Source organism: Gorilla gorilla, chromosome 9, assembly GCF_029281585.2.
Source record: "Gorilla gorilla gorilla isolate KB3781 chromosome 9, NHGRI_mGorGor1-v2.1_pri, whole genome shotgun sequence".
Taxonomy (NCBI): domain Eukaryota; kingdom Metazoa; phylum Chordata; class Mammalia; order Primates; family Hominidae; genus Gorilla; species Gorilla gorilla.
Window position 1 is genome coordinate 85,740,575 of NC_073233.2, and position 21,225 is coordinate 85,761,799.

Here is a 21,225-nt window from a genome sequence, read left to right on the forward strand (position 1 = left end):
CAAGAAAGGCCTTTGTGAGAAGACATTTGAGCTGCAGTGTACATACATGAGTCAATTTCATCCTCACACCAACCCTGTGATGTAAGTACTATTATACCTATTTTACAAGGGAAGAAATTGGGGCTGGGAGACTTTAAAGAGCTAGCCTAACATTTCTTAGCTAGCATGCGGCAAAGAAGAAATTTAGACTCAGTTTAGACTAACTCAAACATTTAACATTTATGGAGTTTGCACACCAAGGTAGATGTTTCACATACCCTTAGCTCAGTTAGTTGTCATACCAACCCTAGGTGTTAATATCCCTAATTTACAGACATGAAAACAAAGACTCAGAGAATTTAATTTACTTACCCAAGGTTACACTGCCAGTAAGGATGTAAATCCAAGGCTAACTGCAAATCCCATGTTCTTTCATTTCCATTTCACTTGAGCTTTATGCATGGGTATTATGATACCTCTGACAAAGAGGCCTTTTTGACTCATTGGGGCTCACTGCCAAATTTTGGACTGGTGATACACTGAGTGATCGTGAAGTGACAATTGTCACTGTCTAATTCTGTAGAGTACACCTGCCTCATGGCAGTAAAGGAACCCCTGGGGGGCCTTTCCCCCTACTTACTCATCTCTTTTCCACCTTCCCAGGTGCCTTCATCAACTGTGGAGTACCTCAAGAAACATGGCATTGATGTGCGGGTCCTCCAGACAGAGCAGGCAGTGAAGGAGTATAATGCCTTGGTTGCCCAAGGGGTCAGGGTGGGAGGTGTCTTCCATTCCACCTGCTGATGGAGCCTTAAGAGGAGAATAAATCACTAAGTGCCTATGCCTGTGACTGTCACTCACCATTCTCCAAACCAGCCTCCCCTAAACATTTTTGGACACCTACTCATGCCAGGTCCTGTGCTAGGCTCTTGGGATGCAGGGATGACCAAGACAAGGTCCCTGTCCTTGAGGGTGCTAAAAGAAAAAAAGATGAGACAGAAGTTTAATAATATAGTGAATGAACTGAGGGAACATCTGAGTAACAGGAACAGTAGGAGTATGCCCTGGGAGTTGGGTTCTAGATAGGCTGTTCTACTAACCAACCCTGAGACTGGAGCCAGATTGTTCTCTCTGGGCTTCAAATTTCAACTATAGGCCAGGCGCCATGGCTCACACCTGTAATCCCAACACTTTGGGAGGCCGAGGTGGGCAGATCACTTGAGGTCAGGAGTTCAACCCCAGCCTAGCCAACATGGTGAAACCCCATCTCTATTAAAACTACAAAAATTAGCTGGGCATGGTGGCACGAGCCTGTAATCCCAGCTACTTGGGAGGCTAAGGCAGAAGGAGGATCACTTGAACCCGAGAGGTAGAGGTTGCGGTGAGCCGAAATGGCGCCACTGCACTCCAGCCTGGGTGACAGTGAGAGACTCCGTTTCAAAAAAGAAAAAATTCAAGTATAAAATGTTGGGGCTGGCTAGATGCCCTTTAAAGGTTCCTACTGGCTCAGATAGTCTTTGTTCTATTAAATACCAAGGTGGCCTTTGTGAAGCCTTAGAATAGACTGAGAGAACTACAAGTTATCAGCATCACCTTATTTTTTAATTTTTCTTTCTTTTTAAAGAAGACCTATGGGCTTTGGTGTCAAATAGCCTTGACTTAGAACTGCACCTCACTGCCACTCACTGGTTGGGTATTTGTCTAATTTCTTAGTTTCACTGGTCTCATCTGTCAGATCAGGATAACATTAGCAGTACCTGGAGTCATTGTAGGTATTAAATGAGGCAATTCATAGAAAGTATTAACTCACTGCATGGCATTTAGTAAGGACTCAATACATTAAACCACTGTTGTCCTTATCTTTCTATTAATGGGGATACTGTGTAAAGCCAACTAGTTTCATTTTATGGTTCTTAATATAGCAGCTTATTATTTCAAAGAGCCATAGAATGTTGCAGCCCAAAGGAACTATCTCACTCATTTATTCAGTAATTCTCTTTCATATCCATTTACGGACAGCCTATTACTAATTTTCTTATGACCAGTTATTGTTGGGCCCTGGGGGAATAAGGATGAATGTTACAATTCCTGCCCTTGGGAATTATGTTGTATGAGAGAAAGATAAATAAGTAAACAATAATGATACAATGTTAATATTATAATAGTTACTAGGTCCAGTGGTGGCACAAAGAAAAGACTAATTTATCCCACTAGCATGGAAGGAAAATTAAGGAAGACATCACTAAGGAGATGACATTTAAGCTGAGTCTTAAAAAATGGAAGGTTCATTAATTCACTGAAAAAACACTTACTTGGCAGCTCTTTTAACTAGACATTTACTAGGTATGGTATTTATCACAGCCATAACTAAATAAAATCGCTCCACCCCAGCCATCATTGGAGCAGCAGCAGTGGAAAGATGATTTTTGCTTCACATGGTCCTGCCACCTGACTACGTAGTTAGTTAGGCTTCTGACCTACAGGGACCAATCTATAGACTGGACAGCAACTTAAGATGTGGCTTGGCAAGAAAAGCTGAAACAGTATGGAAAGTGAAGGGATTTATTTTTTTCCAAGTTCTCCAAGTAAGTAGCAGATGTAGGATTAGAACCCATCACTGTGTCTTTATCATTTTATGGCATACACCTCCTTGCTCCCTAGAAGCAGACGGGAGTGAGTGCTTCACAGACCTGACACCCAGCATTGAAGTCTCGGAAGGATCTGCTTGGTGCCCTTTCCGCAGCCCTTTCATTTGTCAGATGACAGATCTTTCTAGATCTGTTCCCTTGGCTCATAAAGCCAGCCCTCTCTATAGCTAAGAGGGATGTTTGATAAAATTCAGACTGTTTCTCTAGTGATGCAGTCTTTTTTTTTTTTTGGTCAAATGTAAGGTGAGACAGCTCTGGTGGGTGTTGAATTCGGTGTGGATGTAATCATTCTTCCTAAGTGGGTTGTCTCCAATTAAAGAGAACTTAGTGTAAACTTCTTAGAGACAGAAGTATCTGTCAGTGATATTATTAAACTTTTAAGAAAACCTGCTAATACGTAGCCCCTACTTTGGAACCTGGTGCACATGGTTAACGATGGAAATATGTAGAGCTTGAAGGGAAGCTGTTTTTCCACATAACTATACTTAGTCTTCTGTCTTAAATCATTGAAGCCTCTGAGTTAGTTTGTAGGTAGAACAGCCCTCAAGCTGCCCACAGGTCATTTCTTCTAGCCTGAGTGGTTAAGACAAGAAGTTGGCCGGGTGCGGTGGCTCACGCCTGTAATCCCAGCGCTTTGGGAGGCCAAGGTGGGCAGATCACCTGAGGTCAGCAGTTCGAGACCAGCCTGGCCAACATGGTGAAACCCCATCTCTACTAAAAATACAAAAATTAGCCAGGCGTGGTGGCACGTGCCTGTAATCCCAGTTAGTCTACTTGGGAGGCTGAGGCAGGAGAATCGCTGGAATCAGGGAGGCAGAGCCTGCTGTGAGGTGAGATCGTGCCACTGCACTCCAGCCTGGGTGACAGAGCAAGATTCCATCTCAAAAAAAAAAAAAAAAAAAGACATGAAGTTGGCCACGGCTAGGTGTGCACCTTTCTTCTCCATGATTGTGTTTGCTGAGTTCAATCATCTCAAAGCAAATATAAAGTCCTTTCAGAAACCTGAATCTTTTTTTGCAGCATGCCATGGTACTGCTACCTTTGCTCTGGAGACACAGAATCATTCTTTCCTTGCCCGGTATGTGCCAGGAGTTGTGCTGGGGATACAGCACAGACATTCTTACAGTCCAGGTACAGATCAGTTGGAAGAAATAAGACGTGTAAACATTACAGTGAGGATGTAGAAGTTGCAAATTGGCACAAATCTACCTGGAGACATGTTTTGTTTGTCTCAGTAATTTTAATATTTACTGTAGTTACCAAGGTTTTTTAACTTTCATGAAAATGAAGATTTCTGGCTGTTTTGGAAGAATGGGAAGAACTGACACCACTAGGTCCACACTTAGAAATGAAAATAACTGAGTGGAATGGAATAGCACTGCCTTCTCCAACAGAGAATGTGCTCTCTGATTCTTCCAATTGCTGTTATCTTCTAGGCCACTTTATTCCTTTACTTTTCCTGCCTACCTTTCTTAAGGGGTTTGCATTTGTGAACCTGCAATGCAATATTAATAAATACTATACTACGTGTGAAGAATATAGTATAGGAGGCTGTGGGAACATAGAGGAAATGTTCCAAGCCCATAAGAGACACAGATATGTCCTAGAACAAGGCCCAGTCCTGAAGAATGGAAGGAAAGAACCACAGGAGACAGTCTGAGGAGCACATTCCCAGGCTCAGCAGGTCCAAAGGCCTAGAGGTGAGAGAAAAAGACTACAGGTAATTCTGTTCAAGTGGAGTACAGAGACAGTTTGGGACACGGAATATGAGGCTGGAGACGAAGCAGAGCCATGAAGAGCCTTCAAGACAGGAATTCAGACCTTTTCCTGGGATAAGTAGTGATCCACTGAAAGGGACTGAGCAGGGGAATGGTGTGGTCAGATCAGCTCATCACTTAAGGAGGGCTGATGGTGGTTCCATCAGTATAGAAACAGTATAAGAAGAGGACTAAGAAACATGAAGGAAGAGGAATCTAAAGGACTTGATGGCTACTTTTGTGTGAGGGATGAGGAAGGAATCCAACGTGCCAAACAGGTTTCTGGCTCTGACTGCTGGGTGCATGCTAGACCACTCACTAAGAACAGACCCCTGTGATGAAAGTCACCTGGGGAAGAAACCGGAGGCCTGGGTTCCAGGCTTAGCTTCACCACTAACTCAGTCTCTCTGGGCCTGCGTATTTATTTGTAAACGAAGGTGCCACACTGGAGTGCTCTTTATGCCCCCTTTGAAACCTTTATAAAAAGGTCTTTATTTTTTTTTTTTCACTTCAGTGAAAAAGTACAGAATCAGATAGAGAAAAACTAAAATTCTCATATTCCCCAGAACGTGAAAATTCAGGGTAAAAGCAATTTAAAAAGTTGAGCCCAACCCCGATACGATACTTGAATTCCTTAGCAACAAATTTGTCAGGAGCTTGTTCAACCTCTGCCCAAGCTCATCTAGCCTGGAGAATTCTATACCCCCTAGTACAGCCCGTTCAATTCTTACACAGCTTTTAAAAATGTATTCTGATACCAAGCCAAAACCTGTCCCTTAGTGCATGTCTACCTTTGATGGAAGAAGTACTACATTTTGCATTTTTAAGACAGGATCAAGTCCTGGCTTTGTCCCTTAGGAGACAGACATTATCTCAAAGCCTCTGTTTCCTTACATGGAAAATGAGGGCTAACTTGGAGTATTTTTATAAAAGGGGTACTTATCTGAAAAATATCAGCATATTCTTCCCTTAGAAGGTTTTCTATAATTACAGCACGATGGGCTCAGGCAGCAGCCATGGTTCTTCATGTTTTTGTCTAGGCTCCAACCCAGCAGCTGCCATCAGGTGTTCATGTCAGGGCTGTGGTACAATTCCACCTGGCTACAGCTTCATGGCACATCCTTGAGAGATGCAAAACAGGTAAGCACACTAGAAAAGTCAGCTCCCTGGAGTTAATCATTCTTCCCCTAGTCCCTCTTTAGCACTCATGACCTCGTGGAAATAGACTGCCTGATCTGTCATTTCCTAACTGTGTGACCTAGGACAGGTTACTTATTTCTCTCAACTTCAGCTGCCTTGTTTATAAAATGAAGATAACAGTACCTAGAGAGTTAATTAATTAATGTAAAGAGCTTACAACACTGCCAGGTACACCCAAGTACCTTAAACCAAAAGTTAAAACATGCTTGAATTTAAATTCCAGCTCCACCTCTGAGTAATTGTATTATCTTGCTATTATTTTTATAAGCTTGCCAAGTGTCAAATATGATCAAGAGTAGCTGCAGGTTCAGATTCTACCAATTGTTATTTAATCCATCCTATTCAACCACCGTTGAGGTCCAATTATCTTCGTTTCACAGATGAGGAAACTGAGGCAGAGAGAGCTGAAGATTTGAAGGCTTTTTCCCATATACTTCCCCTGAGGTGGTATAGCTTAGACCTTTGGGATCTTCTTGGATTTGAATGAATACAGGCTTTATTACTTACTGTACAGTAATAGCCTCATTTGGCTATTGTGAAGATTAAATGACAGGTAAAGTACATAGCACAGGTGGTACCAAAGGTTAACCTCTCTGGAGCACTGACTGTTATATCACACTTGCAATTTTTTTTTTTAAACAGAGATGGGGTCTCACTATGTTGCCCAGGCTGGTCTTGAACTCCTGGGCTCAAGCAATCCTCCTGCCTCCTATAATCCCAAAGTCCTGGGATTATAGGCATGAGCCACAGCCCCCAGCCCCATGCCTAAAACTTTTAACTCACATGCAGCATCAACTCATCAGAGATGCTGCAGTAAATTACTTTATTTCTTGCACTGGACCCCTGTTTCCCATAATCCTGATTTCTTTTGTAAAATATAGCTCGTCTATATTATTTATTTAAAGCCATAGAGGTCCTAAGAATAATGGCAGGCAAGATCAAGAATTTCCTTCAAAGCAAGGCGCGGTTGCTCAACACCTGTAATCCCAGCACTTTGGGAGGCCAAGGTGGGCAGATCACAAGGTCAGGAGATCAAGACCATCCTGGCTAACATGGTGAAACCCCGTCTCTACTAAAAATACAAAAAATTAGCAACGCGTGGTGACAGGCGCCTGTAGTCCCACCTACTCAGGAGGCTGAGGCAGGAGAACGGCTTGAACCTGGGAGGCAGAGGTTGCAGTAAGCCAAGATCACGCCACTGCACTCCAGCCTGAGTGACACAGCAAGACTCCATCTCAAAAAAAAAAAAAAAAAAAAATTTCCTCAAAGATGAAAATGATTCATTCTCCAGCTATTCAGTCCTTGGCCCAGCTACTGCCTGCATTAGGGAAGAGGCTTCTTAGCAAGGTAACACATGTTTAAGGTCCTTCAGCAACTGTCAATGGTAAAAAAAAAAAGTACAGCTGTTAAAGCGGCCTTGGAGTTGCCCTGACAAACACACCGTCACTTTAAGAAATAAGACTATAGCTCAAATAACCAGTTATCAGGAGGTAGCTGGATCTTTGTGTTTCACACCTGAGGAACAGCATGTAAGCACATAGTATAAAAGCTGAAGCTATAGCCACACGCATTTCTTTACAGACCAGGAACTAGATCAGCTTGGTATTTTCTCAACTTTATTGTGGAGAGAAGAAGGGTAAGTAGACTTGAAGGTTTTTTATTTTTTAATGAAGAAACAATTTATCCTGTGTTTGATACCAGATGAGACTGTAAGGGTCACATACTCCTTAAGCCTACACATCAATTCCAGGTGAAGTGCTTCAGGCTTGGCTCATTCTGACACCTAAGAAGGGCCCTCTAGGCCATAGTTGGAAAGACTGTTTTTGCCTTAGCGCCGTGCAGGTTTGGGCATTATATAAACTTTTACAGGCTTGCTGAAGGGAATGGTGCCCTCGATGCTGGTTTCCACCTGTGGTGACATCTCACCACCCTCCATCCAGGGGCATTTTGGAATGCGAGCACTGGAGTTGTAGGCCAGCAGCAGCCTCACTTCCACCTGGCATGCCTCTGAAAAAAAGATAAAAAAAATCCTCTATAACTAGGCAACTGCTAGGAATGAGGATGAAATGTGAAGTTAAAGAAATATCAAAATGGAAGCAGTAGGGAGAAATTTCTTCATCTGTCCACATCCCTCCCCTTACCCTCACCAAACAAAACACTGAGCCTGCAGATGTGATGCTGTTCCATCACCTTCCCCTTGGGCTCACTGTGGCACAGAGCCAAAGCTGCTGAGGCAACTGAAGAGCAAGCTAAAAACCCTTCCAGGAAGATAATTGCTTCATGATCTGCTCTATGAACTGGGCTCAAATTCTTATGCAGGTGTGGATTTGGGCAGTTTCAGAAGGTGCATGTGGCTTATTCTGATACCCAGTTGGGCTCTTCCTGCGCAGTTCCATCTCAAGCCTCAGGGCTGCATGTACCACAGACTACTTTCTTAGTGGAGAGGAAGCCTTTGAATAGGAAGTGGTTTGCCAAAAAATTTCTGGCCAATGAACAGGAACATGTTTCAGGGATCTAAAATGTCTGAAAACATCTCATTCTTTCATTACATTATCTTACAATATAATCATCTAGTGTCTCTATGTGGCAGGTCCTAGCAAGAATAATTAAGAACTCCCCTCAAGTTGCCTGCTGTTTGGTTGAGGAAACAGATAGTTGCAATGGAGTACAACACACGCTCTAACCAAGCCTGCAAGAAGTACTGAGGAGGGAGTGCAGGAAGGCTTTGAAATAGAATATCCATTCTATGCCAAACAGGTAACCCCAAGAGTTCTTATCCTGCTACATTATGAAAGAAAGACTGTCACAATCTTGGCAAAAGTATCAGAATCAGATAGGTTCTCAGAGACTCCCCAGATGCACACCTGGGTAAGAATTTGAGCCCAGTTCATAAACTGAAGCAGTTACTCATTCTATTAACCACAAGCTTCTATAAAGAAGAGGGAGAGAATTTCAGAAAAATGTAAGGGCAAGTGCAAAGGCCAGAATGGAGTGAGCTTGGGATGTCTCCTTAATTTGGTGCAACCAGAGCAAAAAGTGTAAGTTGAAGATGATCCCAAGGCTAAGAAGTTCAGAGGGTAGGAATGAAGGCTAGATGGATCTAAATTAACAAGGGCAGAGACTCCAGGACTTCTCAATGCCTCCCCAGACCTCTTCCTGGTTACATCCAAGCTTCTCTCTATGCGTCAGAGTAGAGACTGGATTGCTGTCCTCCAGGATGGGAAAGGTTTGCAGTCAGCCCAAGGCCACAGCAATCCAGTGCACCTCAGATTTCAGCATGAGATCTAAGTGCAGCCTCAGCATCAAGTACCAGCCATGTGATAAGCACACACTCACATGACAACATGAGGGACATGCAGCAGCCATGAGTGTAACTGTCATGAAACTAACACTGTTCTCTGATACCAGGCTCCAGATGAATCTCCCACTTAGGGTGGAATCAAAATAGGTACCTGTATCTGCTTTCCTGCCACACTCTCCCATTCCATCCCAGGTGGCAGACCACAACCACAGCCCCAGTTGGCACAGCACTTTCAAGAAGCCAAATCCTGGTAAAAGCTGGATAAGGCTCAAGCCTATAATCCCAGCACTTTGGGAGGCCAAGGCAGGAGAATCACGTGATCCCAGGTGTTTGAGACTAGCCTGGGCAACATAGTGAGACCTGTCTCTACAAAAAATAAAAATAATTAGCCAGGCATATAGTCTCAGTTACTAGGGGGACTGAGGTGGGAGGAACCACTTGAGCCCGAGAGGATCACACCACTGCACTCCAGCCTGGGCAACAGAAGGAAACACTGTCTCAAAACAAACAAACAAACAAACAAAAAACAAATAAATCCTGCTAAGGTCAGAGGGAGTTTGATGTAGGACTCAGCCCTACAGGGTCATTTTGCATTCCCTTACCAACATTTGATAAGAATGGCAATTCAAGGCAATGCCATAGGAGTAAAGCAGAGAAGAGAGAAAACAAGGAGGGGAACTTGGGAGAAGGAGACAAGATCATCTAGGACAACTCATGCAACTTATGCGTCATGCCTGGAAGAATATATCTCCTAGCAGGTTTATATTCTTATTCTCATCTTAATGAGACAGGGAAGTAAAATAACTTTCTCAGGATCACACAGCAAAGGAAGCAGAATTTGAAACATGGTCTATGACTGAGCTTCCTACGTGGCAGCATCCTGCCTCCCAGAGGAGAGGCCCCTCCCTGGTGGGGAGCTACTGAGGGACTGAAGGAGCTCCCTAGAAACTCCAGGCCCCATCACCTAGATTAGGAGAAAGAAAGTGCAAGTTCATTTACAATGAGACATATTTCACTTCAGTGCCCCAAACCGGAAGGGACATAGCACAGTGAGGGCTGGGAAGGGTGACTGCCAGCTTTAGCACTATCACTGATCAGGTATGTGGGCCTCCATTTATGTATCTGTAAAATGAAGAAGAGAATACTAATTTCCACTGCAGAGTTGGTCTAAAGATTAAATGAATTTTTATTGCACATTTAAAACCTTGTATTCAATTTTCATTATTTGTTGAGTGCCTACTACATGTCAGGCACTAGAGACACAGGCTACTAAAACACTGGAGATACAGAGGCAAAGACAAGCAAGTTCCCTGCTCTACGGAAGCCTACATCCTAATGGGAAAGTCAGTAAGTAATTAAATGTGAAAACACATCTGAAACCGGTGCGCACTATATATAAACAATTAAAACAGAGATTTGTAATAGTGACTGGGTAGCGACCATTCAGAGGAGGTGATCTTGTTTCCTTGTTTCTGATGTTTTGTTTTTTTTTTTCTTTTGAGTCAGGGTCTTGCTGTGTTACCCAGGCTGGGGTGTAGTGGCATGATCAGGGCTCCCTGCAGCCTTGACCCCCGAGACTCAAGCAATCTTCCTGCCTCAGCCTCCTGAGTAGCTGGGACTACAGGCACATGCCACCATGCCCAGTTAACTTTTTTATATCTATTGTAGAGATAGGGTTGCCCTATATTGCCCATGCTGGTCTCAGACTCTTGGGCTCAATCAATCCTCCCACCTCAGCCTCCCGAAGATTACAGGTACAAGCCACCATGCCTGGCTGTGATCTTGTATAAGTTAAAATTATTCAGGCTCAGGATCGCCTGGCAATACCAAACAAGGAAGTCTGCAATGAACTAGGATACCTTAAGAGCAAATGGGGCCTAGGAAAAAGAACCTTGAGCTTGGGGGCAGATCAGCTGAGTTCTAACTCTGGCCTTGGCAATGACTTGCTGTGTGACCAGGGACAAGTCAGTACCCTCTCAAGACCTTCCACAATCTTTGGAGCTACAGCATACTGTAATTTGCTTTCCTGAGCCTTGTCCCTCCCAAAACAATACTGTCCTACAGCATTTCCTTCCCCATGTCCGGGATCCCTTCAGCAGAAGATATTAGAATAAGGAATCTATTTTCCTGTGGGGCCAGTGGTTTGGCAAATAGTGCAAAAACATTCCAGGCAGCCAGATTATGGAATGAGGAATACTCAGGGAAGCATGTCCTGGGTAGCAGAACTGCTGGATGCTCCCTCAACTACACCAGGCCTACCACCACTAGAACCCCAAAGGGGCTGCCCTAACATCCAACAGCTTCATAAAGTCATCATTTCCCATCTAACACCCTGACAGAGGGAAACCATTAATAAAGGCCCAGCGCAGTGGCTCATGCCTGTAATCCCACTACTTTGGGAGGCCAAGGCGGGTGGATCACCTGAGGTCAGGAGTTCGAGACTAGCTTGGCCAACATGACGAAACCCTGTCTCTACTAAAATACAAAAAAATTAGCCAGGTGTAGTGACGTGCACCTGTAATCCCAGCTACTCGGGAGGCTGAGACAGGAGAAGCACCTGAACCCAGGAGGCAGAGGTTGCAGTGAGCCGAGATTGCACCACTGCACTCCAGCCTGGGCAAGAGCAAGACTCCGTCTCAAAATAATAATAATAATAATAATAATAATAATAGCCTTATAATTATGTGTTTAAAAACACAGAGTGAAAGAAAATTCCAAAAGGCATTCCCTATCTCTAAAATAAACCAAATTTGGTGGCATTAAACACCTCCAGTAACAGTGCTCCTGAACCATCTCCAATTATTTGGGAAACACCACTGAGGCCAATTCTGCCCCCTATTCTAGGTTCTGCAGACTGAGGTCTTTTTAAGTTTTTTAAAGCAGGCTTACAGGCTTGAAATGTAATCTCCTTTGTACTTGTATTCTCCCATTTTATCCTCACAATTCAGACATATAAGTTGGCAAATGAAAAAAAATATTTTTAAAAATCCTCACAACTAATTTGTAGGTTGAGAATTATTATTGTCATTTGGAAGATGAGGAAAAAGACTCAGAAAGGGAGAGACTTGTCTAAGGTGACCAAGCAAGTCAGTGGCAGTTAGGATAAGAATAATCTCCTGGTGTCCAGACCAGGGCCCTTTCCATGAGACTCCATTCTATCATAATCGCCTGTATATCTTCCAACAGAATCTTATCTCTCATGCAATCAAAGCACTGTAGCAAATTAGCCCAAATATATCCAGTTTTTTATCCACTTAATGAGTGCTTATAAACTCATTAAGTTCAATTCTTACAAGGCCTGATTCATCCATGTATTTTTTTCAAACTTTAAAAACCAAACACTTAAGGGTAGGTGTGATCTCCAGCAGCATATTTCCGTTCCCACCCTGGTCCTGACTCCTTACCTGTCCAAGCGGTGTGGGAGAGGTAAACCTGAGTGATGAGCCGGTGCCGCCCTGGGCCAGGATTCCGGAAGTCTGCAGGCTTGGGGTGAATCATCTGAGCCTGGCCATCTGGATATAAGACCTAAAGGGTGACAGAAATGAGAAAAAGGCAGAAGTGAGAGGAGCATTTAACAAAATGGATGATGACATCTGTTATGAACCTCAAAACACAAGAAGAAACATGACACCAACTTTACTAAGATTGAGCCTTGGGGGTAGGTCAATACTGTAGACATCTCTATTCCCCTAATCCAGCATGAAGCAGTGTTCAGTAAACATTTCCTGAATTCATGGTGAATAAGTAATGAACAGAGTGTCTCTATTAAGCGCAAAGACAGGTAAGAATATTAATTCTGATTATGAAAAGTGTTCTCAGGCACCTTCACCAGAAGAGCACTCCCTCCCTGGCTCTGAATCATACCATGGCCCAGCATCCATCACCAACCACTAGTATTTGGAGTTATTTTGTAATTGCATTCTTTCCACTACATTGCAAGCAGCTAGGAAGTCATTTATCTCTCTCTCTACGGAGAGACGGCTCAATGAAGAGTCCACTCAAATCACTGGCCAGTTCTTTAAGGCTCACGAACTGCAACAGAGTTATTTCCTCAGCATCCTGGGGGACCTCCCAGCTCCCTGTGTAGACAGCCTACTATACTGCAGCGTACAAAGGAACTAGAGGAACAAATGAAGCTTATCCTAGGACTAGGACCTGCTCTATGTAAATATACTTATGAAGGCAGAGTAGGGAACCACACAGGTCTTCCAACGTTGAAACTGTGGTCAATGTTGAAACTGTGGAAGGCATGTCTCACCCACTTGCCCTAGAATCCTTCATCTCTCCTCAGGTCATGGGGCCTCCCCCTGATTCTACACTTCTTTCTTTCTTTTTTTTTTTTTTTTTAAGACAGGGTCTTACTCTGCCACCCAGGCTGGAATGCAGTGGCACGATCATAACTCACTGAAGCCTCAAACTCCTGGGCGCAAGTGATCTTCCTGCCTCAGCCTCCTGAGGAGTGGGGATTACAGGCACGTGCCACCACGCCAGGTAATTTTCTTTTTAAATTTTTTTGTAGAGACAAGATCTTGCTATGTTGCCCAGGCTGGTCTCCAACTCTTGACCTCAAGTGATCCTCCTGCCTCAGACTCCCATAGTGTTGGAATTACTGGCATGAGCAACTGTGCCCAGCCTACCCTTATTTCTTTTTCTTTTTTCTTTTCTTGAGATAGTCTCACTCTGTCACACAAGCTGAACTGCAGTGGCATGATCTCGGCTCACTGCAAACTCCGCCTCCCGGGTTAAAGTGATTCTCCTGCCTCAGCCTCCCAAGTAGCTAGGATTACAGGCGCCCACTGTCATGCCCGGCTAATTTTGTATCTTTAGTAGAGATGGGGTTTCACCATGTTGGCCAGGTTGGTCTCGAACTCCTGACCTCAGGTGATCTTCCTACTTCAGCCTCCCAAAGTGTTGGGATTACAGGCGTGAGCCACCACACCTGGCCTACTCTTATTTCTTAAAGCTGCTACTCCCCACTCTAGTTCTAGGCTCCAAGCTCCCAAACCTACTATAGAAAAAAAATGCAGGTGTCTCAGTTTCCTGATCCTTCTTATCTTTAAAGACAAGTGCTTGGGCTTCATTTTTTTTTAGAAAATGAAAGGGAGGGCCGGCCACAGTGGCTCACACCTGTAATCCCAGCACTTTGGGAGGCTGAGCCAGGTGGATTACTTGAGGTCAGGAGTTCAAGACCAGTCTGGTCAACATGATGAAACCCCTTCTCTATTAAAAATACAAAAATTAGCTGGGTATGGTGGTGTGTGCCTATAGTCCCAGCTACTTGGAAGGCTGAAGCAGGAGAATCACTTGAACCTGGGAGGCAGAGGTTGCAGTGAGCTGAGATCACTGCCACTGCACTCCAGCCTGGGTGACAGAGTGAGATTCTGTCTCAAAAAAAAGAAAGAAAGAAAGAAAAAGAAGGGCAGAGGGGGGCTGAAACAGCAATGATCATGGGAAAAACAAATGAACAGGGGCCATAATTTCTGTGTTCAGCAGGTGCAGTGGCTCATGCCTATAATCCCAGCATTTTGGGGGGCTGAGGCAGAAGGATTGCTTGAAGACAGGAGTTTAAGAACAGACTGGGCAAAAAAGTAAGACCCCCCCAATCTCCACACAAAAAAAATTAAAATTAGCCAGGTGTAGTGGTGTGTATCTCTAGTTCCAGCTACTCAGGAGGCTGAGGCAGGAGGATCCCTTGGACACAGAAGTTTGAGGTCACAGTGAGCTGACCATGCCACTGCACTCCAGCCCAGGCAACAGACAGAGACCTTGTCTCAAAAAAAAGAAAAAAAAAATTCCCAGCATTCTCAGCAAAACTGTCCTTGGTGAAAGGCCTTCACTCCTCTGTGAAATGGTTGCTGGAAGCCTTCTTTCATTTGTCTACTTCAAAAGTGGAGCTTAGAAACCTGTGGCCCAAGTAGGTCAGAGGAAGGAAATGGCCAGTATGAATGATCATCACGTAGAATACAGTAACCTAGATTAGGGCTTCATCCCTGGGATGCAAGGCTGGTTCAACATACGAAAATCAATAAATGTAATCCAGCATATAAACAGAACCAAAGACAAAAACCACATGATTATCTCAATAGATGCAGAAAAGGCCTTTGACAAAATTCAACAACCTTCATGCTAAAAACTCTCAATAAATTAGGTATTGATGAGACATATCTCAAAATAATAAGAGCTATCTATGACAAACCCACAGCCAATATCATACTGAATGGGCAAAAACTGGAAGCATTCCCTTTGAAAACTGGCACAAGACAGGGATGCCCTTTCTCACCACTCCTATTCAACATGGTGTTGGAAGTGCTGGCCAGGGAGGGCAATTAGGTAGGAGAAGGAAATAAAGGGTATTCAGTTAGGAAAAGAGGAAGTCAAATTGTCCCTGTTTGCAGATGACATGATTGTATATCTAGAAAACCCCATCGTCTCAGCCCAAAATCTCCTTAAGCTGATAAGCAACTTCAGCAAAGTCTCAGGATACAAAATCAATGTGCAAAAATCACAAGCATTCTTATACACCAATAACAGACAAACAGAGAGCCAAATCATGAGTGAACTCCCCATTCACAATTGGTTCAAAGAGAATAAAATACCTAGGAATCCAACTTACAAGGGATGTGAAGGACCTCTTCAAGGAGAACTACAAACCACTGCTCAATGAAATAAAAGAGGATACAAACAAATGGAAGAACATTCCATGCTCATGGGTAGGAAGAATCAATATCGTGAAAATGGCCATACTGCCCAAGGTAATTTATAGATTCAATGCCATCCCCATCAAGCTACCAATGACTTTCTTCACAGAATTGGAAAAAACTACTTTAAAGTTCATATGGAACCAAAAAAGAGCCCACATCGCCAAGTCAATCCTAAGCCAAAAGAACAAAGCTGGAGGCATCATGCTACCTGACTTCAAACTATACTACAAGCCTACAGTAACCAGAACAGCATGGTACTGTTACCAAAACAGAGATATAGATCAATGGAACAGAACAGAGCCCTCAGAAATAATGCCACATATCTACAACCATCTGATCTTTGACAAACCTGACAAAAACAAGCAATGGGGAAAGGATTCCCTATTTAATAAATGGTGCTGGGAAAACTGGCTAGTCATATGTAGAAAGCTGAAACTGGATCCCTTCCTTATGCCTTATACAAAAATTAATTCAAGATGGATTAAAGACTTACATGTTAGACCTAAAACCATAAAAACCCTAGAAGAAAACCTAGGCAATACCATTCAGGACTTAGGCATGGGCAAGGACCTCATGTCTAAAACAGCAAAAGCAATGGCAACAAAAGCCAAAATTGAGAAATGGGATCTAACTAAACTAAAGAGCTTCTGCACAGCAAAAGAAACTACCATCAGAGTGAACAGGCAACCTACAAAATGGGAGAAAATTTTCGTAACCTACTCATCTGACAAAGGGCTAATATCCAGAATCTACAATGAACTCAAACAAATCTACAAGAAAAAAACAAACAACCCCATCAAAAAGTGGGCGAAGGATATGAACAGACACTTCTCAAAAGAAGACATTTATGCAGCCAAAAAACATATGAAAAAATGCTCATCATCACTGGCCATCAGAGAAATGCAAATCAAAACCACAATGAGATACCATCCCACACCAGTTAGAATGGCGATCATTAAAAAGTCAGGAAACAACAGGTGCTGGAGAGGATGTGGAGAAATAGGAACACTTTTACACTGTTGGTGGGACTGTAAACTAGTTCAACCATTGTGGATGTCAGTGTGGCGATTCCTCAGGGATCTAGAACTAGAAATACCATTGGACCCAGTCATCCCATTACTGGGTATATACCCAAAGGATTATAAATCATGCTGCTATAAAGACACATGCACACGTATGTTTATTGCAGCACCATTCACAATAGCAAAGACTTGGAACCAGCCCAGATGTCCAACAACGATAGACTGGATTAAGAAAATGTGGCACATATACATCATGGAATACTATGCAGCCATAAAAAATGATGAAACTAGAAACCATCATTCTCAGCAAACTATCACAAGGACAAAAAACCAAACACCGCATGTTCTCACTCATAGGTGGGAATTGAACAATGAGAACACATGGACACAGGAAGGGGAACATCACACCCTGGGGACTGTTGTGGGGTGGGGGGAGGGGGGAGGGATAGCATTTGGAGATATACCTAATGCTAAATGACGAGTTAATGGGTGTAGCACACCAGCATGGCACATGTATACAGATGTAACAAACCTGCACATTGTGCACATGTACCCTAAAACTTAAAGTATAATAATAATACAATAAAGTAAAATGTTAATGAATGGAGTTCTGCAGGGTTTGCTTTAAAGAACAGATCTACAGTATTTTAATGGGGAATGCAATCTCAGTGTCATCTCTGAGGCATGTTTACTGCTATATCTCTATCGAGCACCTGAAGTAGTGCCTGGAACAGAGGAATGACTCAGGGTGTGGTGACTGGACTGGACGGCACTTTCAAACCACTGGACCTGTCCCACGATGGGGCAGTGAGTTTCCTGTCCCTCTACCTATAAGGTATCTAAAAGGTTTAGCCTTGCGTGTGGTAGAGGTGCTTTGAAGGGGGTTTTTTAGGAGACAGTCTAGGAGATGACCCTTAAGTAACCTGCCTACAATCTCCTTTACGCTCAGGTGATCAGTGAAGTTTTTTTCAGGGACAATGTAAAACAGTAGTTCTGCTGGTATCACTGACTACGTATTAGAATCCCCTATGAACTCTTAAACACTAGTGTCCATAGGCCCTATTCTCGGGATTTTGATTTAATTAATGTAGGCTGACACCTATTCATCTGTTCTTCTTAATGCTTTCTGAGTAATCCTAAAGTGCAGTGAAGGTGGACAACCACTAATATGGAAAAAAACAAAAACAACAAAAAAAAACACTCCAATATGCAATACAACTTCACAGCTAGCTCAGAACTAGTTCTCTGCAGGTCTCATAATTTATAATAATTCCTGCTTGGAAGCCAGAAGGCCCGTTCCTCTATTGTCACCATAGCCAAAAAGCATAATCTTCAAGGCCTGATTCATCCTTACCTCCTCCAGGAAGTCTTCTCTGCCTGTTCCAGCCTATTTTTCTGTCCCCTTATTGTACTTCCTGCCAGTGCTTGCATCCCTGCTTTGACTCACATCCCTTTGGCCCTTCTCTCATATCCCTTGTGCCCTTCTCCTTTCCTTTCCTGAGCCTCCACCACACTCCAAATTGAATACTCTAAAAGGTTTAGCCCTGCATGTGGTAGAGGTGCTTTGAAAGGGGTTTTTTAGGAGACAGTCTAGGAGATGACCCATCCTGTGCATGTCTACTCACCAAACCCTGTTTTATAATTGCCTGCCCATTTGTATGTCTCTCAGTGAAACTGTGCACACCCCGAGAGGAAGAACTGTGACATATTTACCTTGGCAACCACAGCACTTAGTGCATGCAATAGAGTAAACACGATTGCACAGATGGATGGAAGGAAGGATGAATGAGTGGACAGATGGATGAATGAAGGAGTAGTACTCTTTGTGGGGCTTAATTGCACTGTCTGAATTGATTAGTGTCTCTACTACATTTCTCATGTGTCTCTATTACATCTATGTAACTTGGGAAAGAATATTTCCTAGTAATTGCTTTTTCCCCATCCATAAATTTTATCTGCCAGCCGACTGACTCACAGCCTGAAAGGAACTTGTTTATTACAATTTTCTGTAACAAAGACCAAATCTTAACGTCACATTACAAGATTAGAAAAGGTCTTATCATTTAGTGAACCCTTACTGGGTCCTGGGGGCTTTAAATACATTATCTCTTTATGTCAACTCCTCCTATTTGTCAGTTGTAGAATCTGAGACTCAGAGCTTAAAGTAACTTGCTCCAAACCACACTCAGCAGTAGTTGAGATTCAAGCCTAGGTTCTTTCCCACAGAGGCTCATTTCTTCTCCTGTCCCAGTTTCTGTCCCTCAAGTAGAGACTACAGGGTACTAACATTAAATACTTCAACACAAGGTCAGTCTAGAAGCTCCATGAGGACCCAAACCCGACAGACCTGGACCTTAACAGTGTTCTGAGGATCCTGCACATGCTCCAGGGTTGCATCAACATCCAGGGCAACCACCAACCCAGAGGTAAACCGTAAAGGGTTGTCTGACTCGCCCGCTGGCTCGATGATGGTGGCTGAGGCTTTGTGGATCTGTAAGCAAGAGGAAAATCCTATGATTTTAAAGCCAGGTCATTCCTGGACAAGAAAACACATCTTTTTTCTGTCTCCTTATCTAATGAGTGGGCATGTGGGAGCCACTCAGAGGAACAGCCTAGCCCAGCTGCTCCATTGGTCAAAGAAGATCACCAAGGTAAAGATTTTTGACCGTCTGGACAGATTTGGCCTACAGGGGCCAAATAGACCCTGACCTGCTCTGGAAGTGGGAGATGCAGAAAGGCACTCTGTCGCAGCATGGTCTGTAGAATTTTGACCACTTCTGCAGGTTTGGATGTCATGAGTCGGGGCATAAGGTCAAGGAGTTTATCCACAAAGCTGTCCTGCAAGTGGGGCAAATCAGTGATGAAATACCTGGAGGAACAAACAGAAGCAACTGATTCATTCAACTGTGCACTCATTCACCACAGGCTGGGCCCCAGACACCTATCAAACCCTGAAGTAGGAAGAATGATGAAGTGAGAGAAGCTTGCAGTTTATGACCAAGATAGACTGGTACCTATACAATCATGCCTCAGTCACATGATCATCAGAAAGGCCTCTGTTTATTGATAACCATTATGTGCCAGGCATACTCTTAAGTGTTTTACATGATCTTATTTAACTCCCAGCAATCCTATGCATCATTAGAATTTTTATTTTCATATTATAGATTCATTAATTATTTTAACAAATACATTTTTAAGACCTACGAAGCGCCAAGCACTATTTTAGGTTCTGGAAACACAGTGAACGAAAGAGAAAAAAACGATTGCTTCAATGGAGCTTACATTCAAGTGGCAGAAACACTGAGACTCAGAGGGGATGATGCCTCACTGAGGCTCAGAAAAGTTAAGTACGTTACTCCTGGCTCAGACTGATCCAATTTTGTGCCTTGTGCCAGTGGATAGTCAAAAAATATCTCACTGAGGAGGTGATATCTGTGCAGGAACTCAAAGGATGAATTAAGAACATCAGATGAAGAACTTTGGGGATTCAGAGCTATCATCTTCCCAAAAATCTTTTCAACCCAACTGTGCAAAAACAGACTCTCTACTTTAAAGAAACTAAAGCAAAAGTAAGGCATGAACTTATTTCAGATTCAAAACTAGAATTTTTTTTTATTTTCTTTTTGAGAAGGAGTCTCGCACTATTGCCCGGGCTGGTGTGCAATGGCGTGATCTCGGCTCACTGGAACCTCCGCCTCCCAGGTTCAAGCAATTCTCCTGCCTCAGCCTCCCGAGTAGCTGGGACTACAGCTGCCCACCACCACACCCTACTAATTTTTTGTATTTTTTAGTAGAGACAGGGTTTCACTATATTGGCCAGGCTGGTCTCGAACTCCTGACCTCGTGATCCACCCGCCTCGGCCTCCCAAAGTGCTGGGATTACAGGCGTGAGCCACCGCGCCCAGCCTCAAAACTAGGATCTTAAAAAGCCAAGCTAGATGGTAAGTTTGCTAGAGAGTATTACCTGCTGGTGAAGGTAGTGTTGCAACTCAGCCCTGTAAGAAGCTATCATCAACCCAGTGACAAGTACAGAGTCATAAAAACCTCAGGTTTGGTGAACTTCATGAGGGCAGAGACAATGAGCGGAAGAAATGAAACAGACTTCATCAGTGCTTTAAGATCCTATGTCTTCTCCCAGTATTATTCTGCCAGCATACCAGAAGTCTGGTCACTCCCTCGACTCCTATTTCTTCATCAAGCTTTCCATTCAACTACTGCATGTGCTTTAACGGATTCATTCCATATAAAACTCTGAAAAAATATATGTATTCTACAAAATAAAATTTACCTACAGAATTGCAAAACAATTGTTTGTAGATTATAGAGAAATATTCAAGTGTAAGAACAGTGTGGGCCTGGTGCAGTAGTTCACACCTGTAATCCCAATACTTTGGGAGGCAGAGGCAGGAGGATCTCTTGAAGCCAAAAGTTTGAGACCAGCCTGAGCAACACAGCAAGACCCCATCTCTAAAAAAAAAATATTAAAAATTATCCAGGCATGGTGGCACATGCCTGTAGTCCTAGCTACTCAGGAGTCTGAAGTGGGATGATAGCTTTAGCCCAGGAGTTCAAGGGTGCAGTGAGCTGTGCCAGTCTGGGTGACAGAGTGAGACC

The 21,225-nt window shown here is 43.4% G+C and overlaps 2 protein-coding genes across 10 annotated transcripts in view; one reads left to right on the forward strand and one right to left on the reverse strand.

Moving 5' to 3' along the window:
- Positions 1–822, forward strand: part of AAMDC (adipogenesis associated Mth938 domain containing) — a 49,134-nt gene extending 48,312 nt beyond the window's left edge. For all 9 annotated transcript variants that reach the window (XM_055356874.2, XM_055356877.2, XM_019037516.4 and 6 more), the window contains one exon: positions 643–822. In XM_055356874.2, coding sequence (XP_055212849.1) covers positions 643–783 — 141 coding nt within the window. In that variant the 3' untranslated portion in view covers positions 784–822. The remainder of the gene's footprint in view (positions 1–642) is intronic.
- Positions 823–7,183: 6,361 nt separating this feature from the next.
- The window catches only part of INTS4 (integrator complex subunit 4), a 123,059-nt gene continuing 109,017 nt past the window's right edge, over positions 7,184–21,225 (reverse strand). Inside the window, exons 20-23 of the mRNA XM_031016212.3 lie at positions 19,318–19,477; positions 18,956–19,099; positions 12,290–12,410; positions 7,184–7,591 (exon numbers count right to left, since the gene is read on the reverse strand). Of these exons, the coding sequence (XP_030872072.2) occupies positions 7,413–7,591; positions 12,290–12,410; positions 18,956–19,099; positions 19,318–19,477 (604 nt within the window). The 3' untranslated portion in view covers positions 7,184–7,412. The remainder of the gene's footprint in view (positions 7,592–12,289; positions 12,411–18,955; positions 19,100–19,317; positions 19,478–21,225) is intronic.